The following is a 17,952-nucleotide window of genomic DNA, read 5'->3' as shown; positions in this document are numbered from 1 at the left end:
TGGAGAAAAATGAAGAAAACCGCTTTTCAAACTGCTAGGCTAACTTTGGTTACGTTTTCAAGTCAAAATGAATATATTTTTTTAGTACCTACATCCGGAATGATTATCACTTGCTTTATCACGGTTTTCCAGAAATTAATTAATTAAGTAATCAATAATGGCTGTTTGACAGTAGACTATGGTCTATTATTAGTTTGAAACTCAAGTCATATGCAGTATTCCTGTTACTAGGCGGCACATCATTGTTGAGACATTACCTTAACACTGCATGAAGTCAGCCATGGCATGTCCAACACAATAGAGTGGAAAACAAAAGTTCTCCTCCCATCCCATGTGGAAGTGGTATGTTTTTGGCTTCTTAAGTTTAGAATAAATACAGTATTTTCCTGACTATAAGTCACCCTTTTTTTCATAAGTTGGCTGTTCCTGAGACTTATACTCCAGAGCGACTTATAAATGAAAAAAGTGTTTATCGTCCATAAAAACTGGACACCTTTTCTGTTCATGTTTATTTTTGGTGTAGCTGAATAAGCATTGTGTTAGCATATCTTACACCTATTCAGCCTGTTCTCTATTCTTTTATTGTTAGAACTTGCCTTCCAAGAGGACGTAATGTCTGTTTTGGTCAAGTAGTTTGGAAAATAAATTACCCGCAAAAAATGCCACTTATACTCCAGTACGACTTATGGATGTTTTTTTCTACCTAATGATGCATTTTTGGCCTTGTGCTACTTATACTTCGGAGCGACTTATAGTCCAGAAAATACGGTACATTCAAGGCTAGCTTGTTAGTTCGTTAGCCGGCAGCCGTCTCAAGTCCCTGTAGCATAAGAGTGTAAAGGAGTGTAAAAGTGATATAGGCGTGTTATTTCATGTCTGCAGGGCTCTAATAATGTTAAAAACTATATCTGTTCCAAGAGTGAATGCAGAGTCTCGGCACACCTGAAGATGTGTAGGAAGGAGGCATAGCCAACAAAGTGTTAAAAAAGAGGTTCCCGCACACTGTCGCTCTCATTCATTAGTTTATTTAGATAATATAGATAATAATTAGATAATAGATAATATAATTAGATAATATTTTCGGTTCGTTTGACCTTCATCGGGCATATTTTTTTTGACCGACTGTCCCTCTGCCTCTGTTGAGTTGTCCGGGGGCTGTTGGGCATACTGCAAAAAAGAGATCTCAGCTTCAGCTTGGGTTTTCTTTCCTCCCATCCTCCTCTTTCTATAAAAGATGTTGAGTATTTACTGATTTTTTATAAAAAAAAAAAAAATCATAAAACTGTTTTTAAATCATTGGCATGGTTGCCCCTATTTGTACATGTGTTTATGTGTTGTGTTTGAATTCATTCATTCATTCATTTTCTACCGCTTTTCCTCACGAGGGTCACAGGGGGTGCTGGAGCCTATCCCAGCTGTCTTTGGGCGAGAGGCGGGGTACACCCTGGACTGGTTGCCAGCCAATCACAGGGCACATATAGACAAACAACCATTCACACTCACATTCATACCTATGGACAATTTGGAGTCGCCAATTAACCTAGCATGTTTTTGGAATGTGGGAGGAAACCGGAGTACCCGGAGAAAACCCACGCATGCACGGGGAGAACATGCAAACTCCACACAGAGATGGCCGAGGGTGGGATTGAATTCGGGTCTGAATTGAATTATGTATAAAAAAAATGTTTTTCATATTATTTTAAAATCTGTACACCTGTTAAATGAATGTTATTGCCCTTTGACAGGTGATACTCATCAAAACAGGTCGCCCCCTAAGTCCCCGGATTGGTTGCCTGCACCCATCGGGGACATACATATATGTGTGTCGGGCGGAGATGGGATAATATGTCTGATGAAGGTCAAACGGAAACCGAAACGTTATCTAAATAAACTAATGAATGAGAGCGACACAGTGTGCGGGAACCTTGAACTCTTTTTGAAAAACTATATCTGTAAAACAGGTTTTCTATGATCTAACGATGAAAATCTTCCGTTTATTAACATTGAATCTCATCTGGCGGTTTGGAACCAATTACAAACAAGCGACACCTGTCTCTTTCGTTTATCATATATATGTATTTATCTGGTTGATAGTAGAATTGGAAGAAGAGTCCTGCCTGCCATCCTGCACGGATCAGCGGTTTCACAAGATTTCCACGATCTGCATCAACATTTAAGGTGTTGTTATGTTTTGGGGAAGTAAGTAAAGCTAAACTAAAATATATAAACAATCATGCTTGGTGGAGCTCACTAAATGTCCAACCTTTGTGTCCACAATTGGTTCAGGATATGTCTCCACGGTAACCGAGCGGTTGTCCCCTCGAGCGGGAGGCTGCGCCTCCTCTTGGAGGTCCTCACACGTGGGCTCCATCTGCACCGTGACCAGGCTGAGTCCTGGAGGTCTGGCTCGGGTGTCGGACGGGTTGGAGTTGTGTTCGATCACCGCCACGCACTCGTCATCTTCGAAGGCTCTGCAGCCGTCACACACACACATACACACACACACATACACACACCAGCATTGTAATACTGGAGCTTCTGAGGCTAGGACAGTTCAAGTGGTCTGGTGTTGACCTGTTTTCATATGTCCGTCCTGCAGCTCGACGTTCTGCGTGGCGCATGGGGACGCCGAGGTTCCTCTGTGCTGTCAAGGAAAAGAGGAAGAATTTGAGCAGGGTATAGCACAACATCATCCCCAGCTCATGTTGGCGTGTTTACTCTTGTCGTTTGGTTCCCGACCTGCGCGGCTCGTGGGCGCCGGCTCATTCTTCTGCACCACAGAGTAGAAGCCCACGGTGATGAAGATGAAAGCCAGCGACACGCCCACTCCCACCACGATGGGGATGTCGTGTTTTTCCAAGACGGGCAGCCATGACGGCGACTGCTGGGTCACGCTGTAACTTCAAAGACAAAAAGACAACATTTTCATGGATGAGAAAGCCTAAGAAGGTAACCAAGAGATGAGAAGCAAATGTGATGGTAACTTATTATTTTTAGTGTATTTTATAGCTGATTTAATACACGGGTCAAAACCGACCCATTAACATAAGAGATGATACCAGAAAGCTAACACAAGAGGAAGGCTAGAACTGTCCTAAATTATAAATTAAATTATACTTATAGTTAAATTCTATGTGTCGCCATGGGCCGCAAATGTCCCGTGGGCTGCATTTTGGACACCCCTTCTTAAGAGTAACCTTATTCCCAGTAGAAAAACCCCAGTGGATTGTATGACCAATGAGGTTTTCTGTGTTGTACCTACTGAGGGTGGTTGCTGGTCATAGGCGACTGAGAGGTGTTCCTCGGCTCCTCGTCTTCCGCTTTGGACGACTCCACCGGGTGGCGCTGCTGAGGCTGGTTAGCATTTAACTGACTGAAATTCTCCAAGGGGTCCGGTGTCGAGGAGTCGGGAGGATGGGTGGAGACAGGAGGAGTAGATTCTGTCGGAGGAGACGATGAGCTAAAGTCTGTATGAGGTGTATCTTGGGATGCTTTGCTTGTGGCTTGGCTGGGAATTTGGGATTCGGGATGCTGTGTTGGTGAAAGCGCCAAGTGGAACTTGGGAAAGAGAGATGTTCCTATCAGGGGTGGATGGTCGGTTTGAGAAACGGGGCTATTCGGGGGATGCAGGTGGGCTTGTGTTGTAAAAGTCAGTAAACGTCCTTGGAAAGATTCCATCCTGTGACCATCAGGACCTTCTGAGCTGGACAATGTCTCCCCTACTTGAAGTTGATGTGGGTTCCTGGAATGCAGGAGAGGCTTTCGAGTGCTGAGGAGTTGGTAGTTGGGATAGGGAGGAGGCGGCAGCATGGGAGGTTGCATGTGAGGGACTGGAGGCGGGACCACAGGAGGCGTATTTATCTCAGAGGCGCTTGCTTTTGTCTGAGTGTTGGCCATGGTGTGCTCTTCCCGCCGTGTCTTCTTGGCATCAGCCGGAAGAGGAAGTTGTGACCTGTTGCTTGCGTTGTTGCTCTATAAGATCAAAACATTGAAAGAGGAGTTCAGGATTTAAAAGAAAAGAGTGCATAATTTGAACAAAGGTATTGGGACACCTCCAGGAAGTGAAGAAAATGTGGATTTGGTCTGTGAAAATATAATATATGCAGGTCACGCTATGTAAAAGGAATTTTGTTGGTAGTTCACAAGAATTTGAGATTTTGAGCAAAAAAGTCATAATATTATCTTTGCTCAAGACCAAAGGTCACATAAGTTTCCCCCCGTCCCATAGCTGTCTCAGGCAATGCCGGTCACAACGGAGAATTAAAATAATCTGTGATTTGGAGAAAAATAGTACTTTAAAAAATATTATGAGAATAAAGTCATAAATTTAAATGCTATGACAGCTATGAAACAGGGGGCACTGAAGTGATCGTTAGCCTTGGGCATGTGGAGGGGGCGGGACTTTATTCTCGTAAATTTAGAATAAAGTCACAAATTACGGAATAAAAAGTTGTACATTTGCTAGAATAAAGTTGTAAATTACAGGAAAAAGTAGTATATTTGCTAGAATAAAGTTGTAAATTACAGGAAAAAGTAGTAAATTTGCTAGAATAAAGTTGTACATAATGGGATAAAAAGTACAAAATTTGCTCGAATAAAGTTGTAAATTACAGGAAAAAAGTAGACATTTGCAAGAATAAAGTTGTAAATTACAGGACAAAAATAGCAAATTTGCTAGAATAAAGTCGTAAATTATGGGATAAAAAGTAGTAAATTTGCTAGAATAAAGTTGTACATTATGGGATAAAAAGTACTAAATTTGCTCGAATAAAGTTGTAAATTACAGGTAAAAAGTAGACATTTGCTAGAATAAAGTTGTAAATTACAGGACAAAAATAGCAAATTTGCTAGAATAAAGTCGTAAATTATGGGATAAAAAGTAGTAAATTTGCTAGAATAAAGTGGTAAATTACAGGAACAAAATATTAAATTTGCTAGAATAAAGTTGTAAATTACAGGAAAAAGTAGTAAATTTGCTAGAATAAAGTTGTACATAATGGGATAAAAAGTACAAAATTTGCTCGAATAAAGTTGTAAATTACAGGAAAAAAGTAGACATTTGCAAGAATAAAGTTGTAAATTACAGGACAAAAATAGCAAATTTGCTAGAATAAAGTCGTAAATTATGGGATAAAAAGTAGTAAATTTGCTAGAATAAAGTTGTACATTATGGGATAAAAAGTACTAAATTTGCTTGAATAAAGTTGTAAATTACAGGTAAAAAGTAGACATTTGCTAGAATAAAGTTGTAAATTACAGGACAAAAATAGCAAATTTGCTAGAATAAAGTCGTAAATTATGGGATAAAAAGTAGTAAATTTGCTAGAATAAAGTGGTAAATTACAGGAACAAAATATTAAATTTGCTAGAATAAAGTCGTAAAAATTTCTGGAAAAAAGTCGTGAATTTGCGAGAATAAAGTTTTAAATTACAGGAAAAAAGTAGTAAATTTGCTAGAATAAAGTCATAAATTTGCTAGAATAAAGTCATAAATTACGGGATAAAAAGTTGAACATTTGCTACAATAAATTCATAAATTACAGGATAAAAAGTTGAACATTTGCTACAATAAAGTCATAAATTACAGGATAAAAAGTAGTAAATTTGCTAGAATAAAGTCATAAATTACGGGATAAAAAGTTGAACATTTGCTACAATAAAGTCATAAATTACAGGATAAAAAGTAGTAAATTTGCTAGAATAAAGTCATAAATTACGGGATAAAAAGTTGAACATTTGCTACAATAAAGTCATAAATTACACATTAAAAAGTAGTAAATTTACTAGAATAAAGTCATAAATTACGGGATAAAAAGTTGTACATTTGCTACAATAAAGTCGACATACAAAATTATACATTTGCTAGAATGAGGATGAAAATGCTGAGGTTCTCATTGGGAGTGACCAGGATGGATAGGATCAGGAATGAGTACATGAGATGGTGACCCCGCCCCCTGCTCTAAAGTGACCCCGCAATGTCGGAAGCAGTCATCCAGTATATCTTGCTAAAATTAAGAATTAAGTAACTAATTAGGGGTCTAATTGAGTTTGTGTCTCAATACTTTGCTTCAGAAACAAAGGCGAAGCTGCCACAAAAGCAGCAAATGCAGTTAGCCACACACGTTTAGAGAAGCACTCAACATACAACAACAGCGATATTTTCACGTAGCACACTTGAACAAGCCACACAGGCGCGTCACTTCCGGGTCATTACTCACGGCAGACAAGACCACCCTTGTCTGCTGCCCTCCATCCAGCAGGCGATGGTCAGCTGAGGATGGATGGAAGGAAGGAGGGAAGGAGGGAGGGAAGGAGGGAAGTGCACCATGTAGACTCCATCAACGAGAAACTTTTTGCAAACGCTAACTGGCATTCAGCCTCAAACTGTTAGCGTGTTCTTTGTTCATTAGTGCTGAGCGACGTCACTGTGATTTGCTAACATACCCGTGACGGTGAGGACGGTACGTCTCTGCTGACGTCCCGCTCGGTTCTCTGCAGTGCAAAAGTATTTGCCGGCGTCTGACCACTGCACATCAGAAAGATGCAGAGCGCCATCGCCTGCTCAGAGACGAGAAGGCGTCAACAGCTTGATCACTTGCAATGCAGTTTCATGTTACATTAAAGTTCAATTTGGAAAAGGTCTGGACACCCCCCGCTGTAAAGGGACTCACTATCAATGTGTTTCCTGTCAACGGTGGCGATGGGGGGCTTCGTTTCTGCTTCGCCCCTGGTCCAGTTGTACCAGATGGGCGGTACCCCCACCGCGGCACAAGGCAGGACCACTGATGTCCCAAGCTTGCACGTCACCTGACCCTCAAAGGTCACGATGATGGGACTCACTGTGGAGGAGGAGGAGGAGGAGGGGGGAAGTCATGGAATATTTAAAAAACATCTATAGAAGGATTTTAGAATTTATTTGTAACATTTTTTAAAAGCCATAATATGTGAGAATATGGTCATAGTGTTGGGAAAAAGTCAATAGAAGTTAAAGGAATTAAAAGGAAACGTTTGACAAATAAACGTGTAGGATTAGTCCTAAAAATATGTTTCAATACATTTTTTAAATAATGGCATTTTGCTATATACTGTACTCTACTGTATAAAATATACAGTAGAATTATTAATAAAAATGTGTTTGAGTTTTTTATGGGAAAAAAATCATGTCAAGATATAAATAGAATAGATACATATTTATTATTTATTATTTATTATTTATTATTTATTATTTATTATTTATTATTTATTATTTATTATTTATTATTTATTATTTATTATTTATTATTTATTATTTATTATTTATTTATTATTTATTATTTATTATTTATTATTTATCTTTTATCTTTTATTTTTTATTTTTTATTTTTTATTTTTTATTTTTTACTTTTTTATTTTTTACTTTTTTATTTTTTACTTTTTTACTTTTTTATTCATAAAAATGTGAATTTGAAAATAAAGTACTTTATTAGAAAAAAGTCATAATGTTCCAAAAAAATCGCTTTTTTAGGGATGTCTGATATGGGCTTTTTTTGCTTAAAACCAATGTACTGTATTGTCCACCTCGCAATTTCTGATATCTCGATATCATTCATGGATCAAAAAATGACTATAATTCCTAGCGACATCACTTGTTGCTAGGCAGAATATGTGATCCTGATACGTGGCATCATGTGTGCGGGTAAGGATAACAGTTCAACTGTGGTTTGTCCAAATTTACCAGCGACCGTGAGCGTAGCTGTTGCTCGACTGTGACCGAGCGCGTTGCTGGCTTCACACGTGTACGTGCCTTCATCGTAGCTACGAGCCGACTCAATGTGGAGGGTCGTATTTCTCATTCTGGGTGATGAAAAAACCTCATTGACTGTAGTGTACAACTTTATACTTCATTGAATAATAAGATCATAGCGCTGAACTCACCCTAGCGCCATCTTGGCCCCCGTCTGCTTAGAACGTCCACTCTTAACCCAGCTGATGGCAGGAGAAGGTTCACCTGACGCTTGACAATGCAGAGACGCTCGACCCCCCAGGGGTACCGTTAAAGTGTGAGGCCACAGTCGCACTGACGGAGCGGCTACTCAATTAAAAAACAGTATGTCACACAAAATTGTAACAGAAAGGGCCCAGTGGATCCCAATCAGCGTAGTACCTTGAACTGACACTGTCGCTCTTCTGGACGTGACCAATCGTTGAAGGGGGATGTTAGCGGCTCTACAGAAGTAGCTCCCGCTGTCCTCCTCTTGGACACTGCGCAATAAAATAAAGCTTTAAACACGCGACCTTGACCCTGGATGTGCCTTAGTTCCTCTTAACTACTCTACTCATTAGTTCCCCAGTAACTACTCTGAATGTAAGGGCCTTAGTTCCTCTTAACTACTCTACTCATTAGTTCCCCAGTAACTACTCTACATGTATGGGCCTTAGTTCCTCAGTAACTACTGTACTCATTAGTTCCCCGGTAACTACTCTAAAAGTATGTGCCTTAGTTCCCCAGTAGTTCTTCAGTAACTACTCTAAGTGTAAGGACCTTAGTTACTCTTAACTACTCTACTCATTAGTTCCCCAGTAACTACTCTAGATGTATGGGCCTTAGTTCCTCAGTAACTACTCTACTCATTAGGTCTCTGGTAAGTACTCTAAAAGTATGTGCCTTAGTTCCCCAGTAGTTCCTCAGTAACTGCTCTACTCATTAGTTCCCCAGTAACTACTCTAAATGTATGTGCCTTAGTTCCTCAGCAGTTCCTCATTAGTACCCCAGTAACTACTCTAAATGTATGTGCCTTAGGTCCTCAGTAACTACTCTACTCATTAGTTCCCCAGTAACTACTCTAAATGTATGTGCCTTAGTTCCTTAGTAACTACTCTACTCATTAGTTTCCCAGTAACCACTCTAAAAGTATGTGCCTTAGTTCCTCAGTAGTTCCTCAGTAGTTCCTCAGTAGTTCTGCAGTAACTACTCTACTTACTAGTTCCCCAGTAACTACTCTAAATGTATGTACCTTAGTTCCTCCTTAGTTCCCCAGTAACTACTCTTCATACATGAGCTGTTGTTCCTCAGTAACTACAATACTCATTACTCCATTAGTACCTCAGTAACGTATCTACATTTATGAGCCTTAATTCCTCAGTAACTACTCTACTCATTAGTTCTTCATTAGTTCCTTGGGGACTACTCTAAATGTATGGGCCTAAGTTTCTTAGTAACTACTCTACTCATTAGTTCCTCATTAGTTCCTCAGTAGTTCCTCAGTAGTTCCTCAGTAGTTCATCAGTAGTTCTTCAGTAACTACTCTACTTACTAGTTCCCCAGTAACTACTCTAAATGTATGTACCTTAGTTCCTCCTTAGTTCCCCAGTAACTACTCTTCATACATGAGCTGTTGTTCCTCAGTAACTACAATACTCATTACTCCATTAGTACCTCAGTAACGTATCTACATTTATGAGCCTTAATTCCTCAGTAACTACTCTACTCATTAGTTCTTCATTAGTTCCTCGGGAACTACTCTAAATGTATGAGCCTTAGTTTCTTAGTAACTACTCTACTCATTAGTTCCTTATTAGTTCCTCAGTAACTACTCTGCATTTATGAGCCTTAGTTTGTCAGTAACTACTAATTAGTTCCCAGTAACTACTCTAAATGTATGTGCCTTAGTTCCTCAGTAACTACTGTACTCATTAGTTCCAAGTAACTACACTAAATGTATGTGCCTTAGTACCTCAGTAACTACTCTACCCATTAGTTCCCCAGTAACTACTCTAAATGTATGCACCTTAGTTCCTCAGTAACTACTCTACTCATTAGTTCCCCAGTAACTACTTTAAATGTATGTGCCTTAGTTCCTCAGTAACTACTCTATATGTATGTGTATGAAGTTCTTCCCTCTGACCTGAGGATGAGGAGATCTCCACCAGGGAGCACATTGATGTGATCTGTGGGTGGTAGGAGGTGGATGTTTTTGAACCAGGACACCCTGGCCGGTGGTCTGCTATACGGCGGCCTACAGGACACGGTCACGTTGTCGCCTTTCCTCGCCGTCACGTTTGTGGGCTGCTGGATGAAGGTCCAGTCCATCTCTGCTAGCGCATCACAAACACGTTTAAAGATGGCTGCTGTCACTGTTTGGATGAGTCAGCTAGTCCAATATACAGTATAGCTCTTTAATGGGAACAGCGTATTTATTGAAGATGCTGTCACTGTTTGGATGATTCAGCTAGTCCAATATACAGTATAGCTCTTTAAAGGGAACAGCGTAGTTATTGAAGATGGTGTCACTGTTTGGAAGAGTCAGCTAGTCCAATATACAGTATAGCTCTTTAATGGGAACAGCATAGTTATTGAAAATGGTGTCACTGTTTGGAAGAGTCAGCTAGTCCAATATACAGTATAGCTCTTTAATGGGAACAGCGTAGTTATTGAAGATGGTGTCACTGTTTGGAAGAGTCAGCTAGTCCTATATACAGTATAGCTCTTTAATGGGAACAGCGTATTTATTGAAGATGCTGTCACTGTTTGGAAGAGTCAGCTCGTCCAATATACAGTATAGCTCTTTAATGGGAACAGCGTAGTTATTGAAGATGCTGTCACTGTTTGGATGAGTCAGCTAGTCCTATATACAGTATAGCTCTTTAATGGGAACAGCGTATTTATTGAAGATGCTGTCACTGTTTGGATGAGTCAGCTAGTCCTATATACAGTATAGCTCTTTAATGGGAACAGCGTAGTTATTGAAGATGCTGTCACTGTTTGGATGAGTCAGCTAGTCCTATATACAGTATAGCTCTTTAATGGGAACAGCGTAATTATTGAAGATGCTGTCACTGTTTGGATGAGTCAGCTAGTCCAATATACGTACAGTATAGCTCTTTAATGGGAACAGCATAGTTATTGAAAATGGTGTCACTGTTTGGAAGAGTCAGCTAGTCCAATATACAGTATAGCTCTTTAATGGGAACAGCGTAGTTATTGAAGATGGTGTCACTGTTTGGAAGAGTCAGCTAGTCCTATATACAGTATAGCTCTTTAATGGGAACAGCGTAGTTATTGAAGATGCTGTCACTGTTTGGATGAGTCAGCTAGTCCAATATACAGTATAGCTCTTTAATGGGAACAGCGTATTTATTGAAGATGTCGGGACACAAACCAGCTGGAAGAAGGAAGGCTGCCTGCGACTTAATGGTCTCTCTCGGGTTTGATGCCTCACAGTGATAGAAGCCTTCATCCTCCTTGCTAACATTCCTGGACAAGGATGAAAAAACTGTGGCTAAGACGGCGAATATCTGAGTAAAACACAGTATTGTAGTAAATGTTCGCTAAAGAGTAGTTGATGTGTTGTGTGTTGAAAACCTGAATGTGAGCAGCTGCCCGTTGTCGTGGAGGCTGAACGAGGCCGAGCATTTTGTCAGGAGGCAGTCGTCTTTGAACCAGTGCACCACAGGAACAGGGAAGCCTCGCACCGCACAGTGCATGGAGGCCTCGGTTCCCACGGCGACAGTGGTGTTGCCAGGGCCCCGTGTGATGCTGAGTCTGCGAGGGACTCCTGGGAGACAGATGGTGGTGGTTCTCGGTCTGTAGGTGGACTCGGTATGTGATGGATCAGTGGTTACCCAAGTTACCCTGCACAGTGAGCTTGGCCGGCTGGCTCTTCTTGCTGATGTTTAGCGAAGGACTGTGTGTCACACAGGCGTACGTTCCATCGTCCTCTAAGCTTACGTTGAGGAGATAAAGTGTACCTGACGTCTTCTTCTGCTGGCCACCTCCGTACTCACCCTGAGGAGAAACATGCCTTACAAATGATATACCCGTCCAGCCAACCGTTCATTTCTTCATCCACCCATCTGTCCATCCGCCCACCTGTCTAGTTGTCATATGTCCATCTCAGTTTCTTTTTCATCCATCCAACCACTCGTCCACCCGTGCATCCATCCATCTATTTGTTCTGCCATCCGTCCAACCGGTTGTGTCCATCCATCTGTCCATCCGCCCACCCGTCTAGTCGTCATACGTCCATCTCACAATTTCTTTTCTGTCTGTGCATCCATTTGTCCATCCAAGCAGTCAGTCTGTCCAATCCATCCGTCTATTTGCCCTGCCATCCGTCCAACCGGTTGTGTCCATCCATCTGTCCATCCGCCCACCTGTCGAGTCGTCATATGTCCATCTCACAGTTTCTTTTCCGTCCATCCAAGCAGTTAGTCTGTCCATCCCATTTTCCGTGCATCCATTCATCTATTTGTCCTGCCATCCGTCCAACCGGTTGTGTCCATCCATCTGTCCATCCGCCCACCCATCTAGTCGTCATACGTCCATCTCACAGTTTCTTTTCTGTCCGTGCATCCATTTGTCCATCCAAGCAGTCAGTCTGTCCATCCCATTTTCCGTCCATGCATCCATCCATTTGTCCGTCCAAGTAGTCAGTCTCTCCAATCCATCCGTCTATTTGTCCTGCCATCCGTCCAACCGGTTGTGTCCATCCATCTGTCCATCTGTCCATCTGCCCACCCGTCTCGTCGTCATACGTCCATCTCACAGTTTCTTTTCCGTCCATCCAACCACCCGTCCATCCAAGCAGTCAGTCTGTCCATCCCGTTTTCCGTGCATCCATTCATCTATTTGTCCTGCCATCCGTCCAACCGGTTGTGTCCATCCATCTGTCCATCCGCCCACCTGTCTAGTCATCATACGTCCATTTCACAGTTTCTTTTCTGTCTGTGCATCCATTTGTCCATCCAAGCAGTCAGTCTGTCTAATCCATCCATCTATTTTTCCTGTCATCCGTCCAACCAGTTGTGTCCATCCATCTGTCCATCCGCCCACCCGTCTAGTCGTCATACGTCCATCTCACAGATTCTTTTCTGTCCATGCATCATCCATTTGTCCATCTAAGCAGTCAGTCCGTCCATCCCATTTTCCGTCCATGCATCCATCCATTTGTTCATCCAAGCAGTCAGTCTGTCCAATCAATCCATCTATTTGTCCTGCCATCTGTCCAACCGGTTGTGTCCATCCATCTGTCCACCCATCCATCCCACCGGTCATTTACCCATTCGTCACTTTGTTCCTCCAGCCGTCCGGCTATCCATCCATCCAACCCTCTGTCAGTCTGTCCGGTTGTCAGTCCAAACCGTCTGTATGGCCAATCTAAAACTTGACACGGCGTTATCAGCTTGGTGAGACCTACCTGGATCTGCTTCCCTGTGGTGACCATGTGTCCATCTTTGAGCCAGAGGATGCTGGCCGGAGACGAGCTTTCACCGGATACACACCGGAAGGAAACGTCCTCTCCTTCTTTGACAGTCTGATCCTGTGGACTGAAGAACACGTCCTCCAAACCTGGCAAACAGCACACATGACGCCATCATGTCCTGCTAACATGGAGATCACAGCGGAGGGCTGTTATGGACTCACCCGGCTGGGACGAGACTGTCCAACTGGACAGGATGACCAAGCAGAGGTTGGGAATCATCTGTGGAGGCAAGCCAGCGGGCACGCAGATGTGCATCCTACTCCAGAACTCCACTGGAAGCATCTACTGGGTACCACCGTGCGGCTTCAGCCATATTGTCTTGTCAGCTTGGACAGAAGACTTCAGATGGACGTGTCAGCAGGCAAACATGCAAAACAAGAAGAAGTTCATGGGAGTTTCATCGGTTATTGCTTCAACGTGCATGCCCCTTTTCCTTCCTATTTAGGAGGTGAGTGTGACCTCCTCGCAGCAAGCCTATCTCTGAATGAGGTCTGTGCTGTGGTCCACCACTCGATGAAAGTGACATGAAAAGACACTGGACGGCTTTGTACTTGTCTTTCCCAGCGTCTGATCCGCCTATATGCTTTCATGCTGGTCACAGCGCCACACGGCAGCATGGCAGCACGGCCATTTATTCTGTCCCTGATGTAGTCATCCATTAGACTTTCATCCCATTCAGCATCAATGTGTGTGTGGCTGCAAGTATACGACGCGACGACAACGCGACTACTTCTGGCTACTCGGTGATGGATTATGATTGGGTTGATCACATGATGCACACCAAGAGGGATAGGTTCCTGTATGATGCATGAGTGAATATGTGAGTGAGTTAGATGATGGGTGATGATGGAACAGGTGAGTGAATGGATGATGAGTGTGTGGAGGAATGCATGAGTGAATGGATGCATCATATGATGAACGAGTGAGTGGATGAATCTACTAAAATGACATTTTGACATTTTTCGGGTTGGAATGTGACTCTTTTTTCTTAATATTTTGATTTATTTATTGTCATAAAATTACAGCTGTTTTTTTCAGCTCCTAAAGTGACATTATTTTCATTCATTCATTCATTTTCTACCGCTTTTCCTCACGAGGGTCGCGGGGGTGTTGGAGCCTATCCCAGCTGTCTTCGGGCGTGAGGTGAGGTACACCTTGGACTGGTCGCCAGCCAATCACAGGGCACATATAGACAAACAACCATTCACACTCACATTCATACCTATGGACAATTTGGAGTGGCCAATTAACCTAGCATGTTTTTGGAATGTTGGGAGGAAACCGGAATACCCGGAGAAAACCGGGTAAAAAAAAGAGAACATGCAAACTCCACACAGAGATGGCCGAGGGTGGGATTGAACCCTGGTCTCCTAGCTGTGAGGCCTGCGCGCTAACCACTGGACCGCCGTGCCGCCCAACATTATTTTTCCTCATAATATTTTTTCTGGTTAGACTATGACTCTTTTCTCTTAATATTTTGATTTTATTGTCATATTTTTTTTCCATTGCTGCTTTTTTTAATTTTCCAACTACTTCAACTTTCTTCTTGTACATTTTTTTCTCGTAATTTTGACCTTATTTTCATAATATTTTGACTTTATTCTTGTAACATTTTTTGTACTTTTTCTGTAACCTAATTTGACAAAAATGACAACTTTATTTTGTTCGTTTCTGATAATAATATGACTTTTAAAAGATGACACGCTTGAACTCTATGCTCCTAAAGTGACATCATAATATTATTTCTGGTTAGACTACGACTTTTTTCTCTTAATATTTTGATTTATTTATTGTCATAAAATGATAGCTGTTTTTTTCAGCTCCTAAAGTGACATTATTTTTCCTCATAATATTTTTCTGGTTAGATTATGACTCTTCTCTCTTAATATTTTGATTTTATTGTCATAAAATTACAGCTGTTTTTTTCATTGCTGCTTTTTAAAAAAAATTCCAACTACAACTTTCTTCTTGTACATTTTTTCTCGTAATTTTGACCTTATTTTCATAATATTTTGACTTTATTCTTGTAACATTTTTTGTACTTTTTCTGTAACCTCATTTGACAAAAATGACAACTTTATTTAGTTTGTTTCTGATAATAATATGACTTTTAAAAGATGACACGCTTGAACTCTGTGCTCCTAAAGTGCCATCATAATATTTTTTCTGGTTAGACTACGACTTTTTTCTCTTAATATTTTGATTTATTTATTGTCATAAAATGACAGCTGTTTTTTTCAACTCCTAAAGTGACGTTATTTTTCCTCATAATATTTTTTCTGGTTAGACTATGACTCTTTCCTCTTAATATTTAGATTTTATTGTCATAAAATTACATTTGTGTTTTTCCATTGCTACTTTTTAAAAAAATGTTTCCAACTACTTCAACTTTCTTCTTGTACGTTTTTTTCTCATAATTTTAACCTTATTTTCATAATATTTTGACTTTATTCTCTGAACTTTTTTTTTTACTTTTTCTGTAACCTAATTTGACAAAAATGACAACTTTATTTTGTTTGTTTCTGATAATAATATGACTTTTAAAAGATGACATGCTTGATGACAACTCCTAATATTATAATTTTATATAATATAATATTAAATATTATGATGCTCCTAAAGTGACATCATAATATTTTTTTCTGGTTAGACCACGACTTTTTTCTCTTAATATTTTGATATTTTTTTGACAACTTTATTTTGTTTGCTTCTTATAATAATATGACTTTTAAAAGAAGACACGCTTGAACTCGATGCTCCGAAAGTGACATCATAATATTTTTTCTCTTAATATTTTTACTTTATTATTATAAAATGAAAGCTGTTTTTTCCATTGTTGCTTTTTAAAAATGTTCTACTACTTCAACTTTCTTCTTGTAAAATTTCTTCTCGTAATTCTGATTTTATTTTCATAATATTTTGATTTTATTCTCGGAACACTTGAACTTTTTCCATAACCTAATTTGACAAAAATTATGTTTCTTATAACACTAAAATGTAGAATTTTTTTTAATTTCAACATTTTTCAACTAACATTTGGTTACTTTTCCTTATATTATTATTTTATTTTATTTTATTTTATTTTATTTTATTTTATTTTATTTTATTTTATTTTATTTTATTTTATTTTATTTTTTGCCTCTATTCTTGACAAATTACTGCTGATTCGTCCATACTATAGTTTTCTTCAGTCATATCTTTAGAATGCACCGCTGGCCAATAAAAAACAGGCGCGAGCCTCAAATGTACCCCCGGGCGGCACTTTGGACACCCCTGTAGTAGATGCTGTATGAATGAATGCATGTGTTAATAGAAGAAAATTCTTTAACTGTCATTTTTCTGACACGTCAAGTCAATTTCATGTCAGCTTCATACACACGAAATGTCAGAAATCTGTTTTGATGACGTCCTGATGCACAAAAAGTGTCACCAATAGCCCCACGCAATACAACACTGGTTTTACTATGCAGCATTGATGCTCAGCTGCTCTGCCTGGCTGATAATGGGTGCCTGCTCGGACCGTATGACTCACACGGCTCCTCATTGACACCTTTTTGCATGTCAATAACGTCTTCTTATCGCCTTCCTCCTGATGCTCAGCAAACATCCTGCATCCCGACACTCTCTGCAACTATGTGCACCTGTGCCTGCGCTACCCACGTCTGTTAGAGCGCGTGGAGTGAATAATACCACGTAATACACTAATAACATCATGAAAACACAAGTTCCATACTTACTCTACTGCTTGTGTCCTTGCATGCGACGTCTGTGCTGCAACCCCCTGATGCACTCCGGCAAGGAGAGGACACACACAAACAGCTGTCACACACACACACACACACACACTCATTCAAAGCAGCAACAGCTGTAATGAAGCACAAAAACACCTCTCCTTTGTGAGCGCTTCTTTTATGCACCAAGAGAACCACATGCAAAAAAAATGGATAAATTCATGATAAAAAAAAGATGAACACCCCCCAACCGCCCAAAAAAAAAAGAATCAAACTAACAAACCTCAATACATTGAAATAAAAAAAGACAAGTTTACTTTCTCCGGGACAGTAATATATGGAGATTTTCAAATTAATAGGTCATTTTCATATCAAAGGATTCATTAAAATATCATCTTTACTGAATTAAATTGTGACAATATAATCTGAAATAATTAAAATAACTGTACTTTTTTAAAGAGTTTTAAAATGATTTCACCATTCGTATTATGGCAAATGTATTAACTTATTTGTCATTAAGAATGATTATGTTATTATTGCGGGCGGCATGGCGGCCGAGTGGTTAGCGCGCAGACCTCACAGCTAGGAGACCAGGGTTCAATTCCACCATCGGTCATCTCTGTGTGGAGTTTGCATGTTCTCCCCATGCATGCGTGGGTTTTCTCCGGGTACTCCGGTTTCCTCCCACATTCCAAAAACATGCTAGGTTAATTGGCGACTCCAAATTGTCCATAGGTATGAATGTGAGTGTGAATGGTTGTTTGTCTATATGTGTCCTGTGATTGGCTGGCGACCAGTCCAGAGTGTACCCCGCCTCTCGCCCGAAGACAGCTGGGATAGGCTCCAGCACCCTCCGCGACCCTCGTGAGGAAAAAGTGGTAGAAAATGAATGAATGAATGAATGTTATTATTGCTTATTTATCATAATTTATTGTTTTTGATCATGTTTCCCAGCATTTGAGTGCCGTGAATGCAACAAA

General features: G+C 40.4%; 1 protein-coding gene across 1 annotated transcript; it reads right to left on the bottom strand.

Moving 5' to 3' along the window:
- Positions 1-3,788: 3,788 nt before the first annotated feature.
- Positions 3,789-17,241, bottom strand: LOC131128735 (protein sax-3). Its single transcript, XM_078789292.1, has 13 exons — positions 16,979-17,241; positions 13,403-13,580; positions 13,176-13,327; positions 11,611-11,764; positions 11,342-11,534; positions 11,139-11,233; positions 9,885-10,071; positions 8,144-8,241; positions 7,915-8,068; positions 7,715-7,833; positions 6,672-6,839; positions 6,445-6,558; positions 3,789-3,972 (listed from the first exon to the last, which is right to left on the bottom strand). The coding sequence occupies exons 2-13, from the start codon at positions 13,521-13,523 to the stop codon at positions 3,929-3,931; spliced, it is 1,599 nt and encodes a 532-aa protein (XP_078645418.1). The 5' UTR covers positions 13,524-13,580; positions 16,979-17,241; the 3' UTR covers positions 3,789-3,928.
- Positions 17,242-17,952: the final 711 nt, after the last annotated feature.

Source organism: Doryrhamphus excisus, linkage group LG3, assembly GCF_037039965.1.
Source record: "Doryrhamphus excisus strain RoL-2023G ecotype Guam linkage group LG3, RoL_Dexc_Guam_v1.1, whole genome shotgun sequence".
NCBI classification, from domain to species: domain Eukaryota; kingdom Metazoa; phylum Chordata; class Actinopteri; order Syngnathiformes; family Syngnathidae; genus Doryrhamphus; species Doryrhamphus excisus.
The sequence above is the reverse complement of the archived record's forward strand: the minus strand, read 5'-3'. Positions and strand labels throughout refer to the sequence as shown.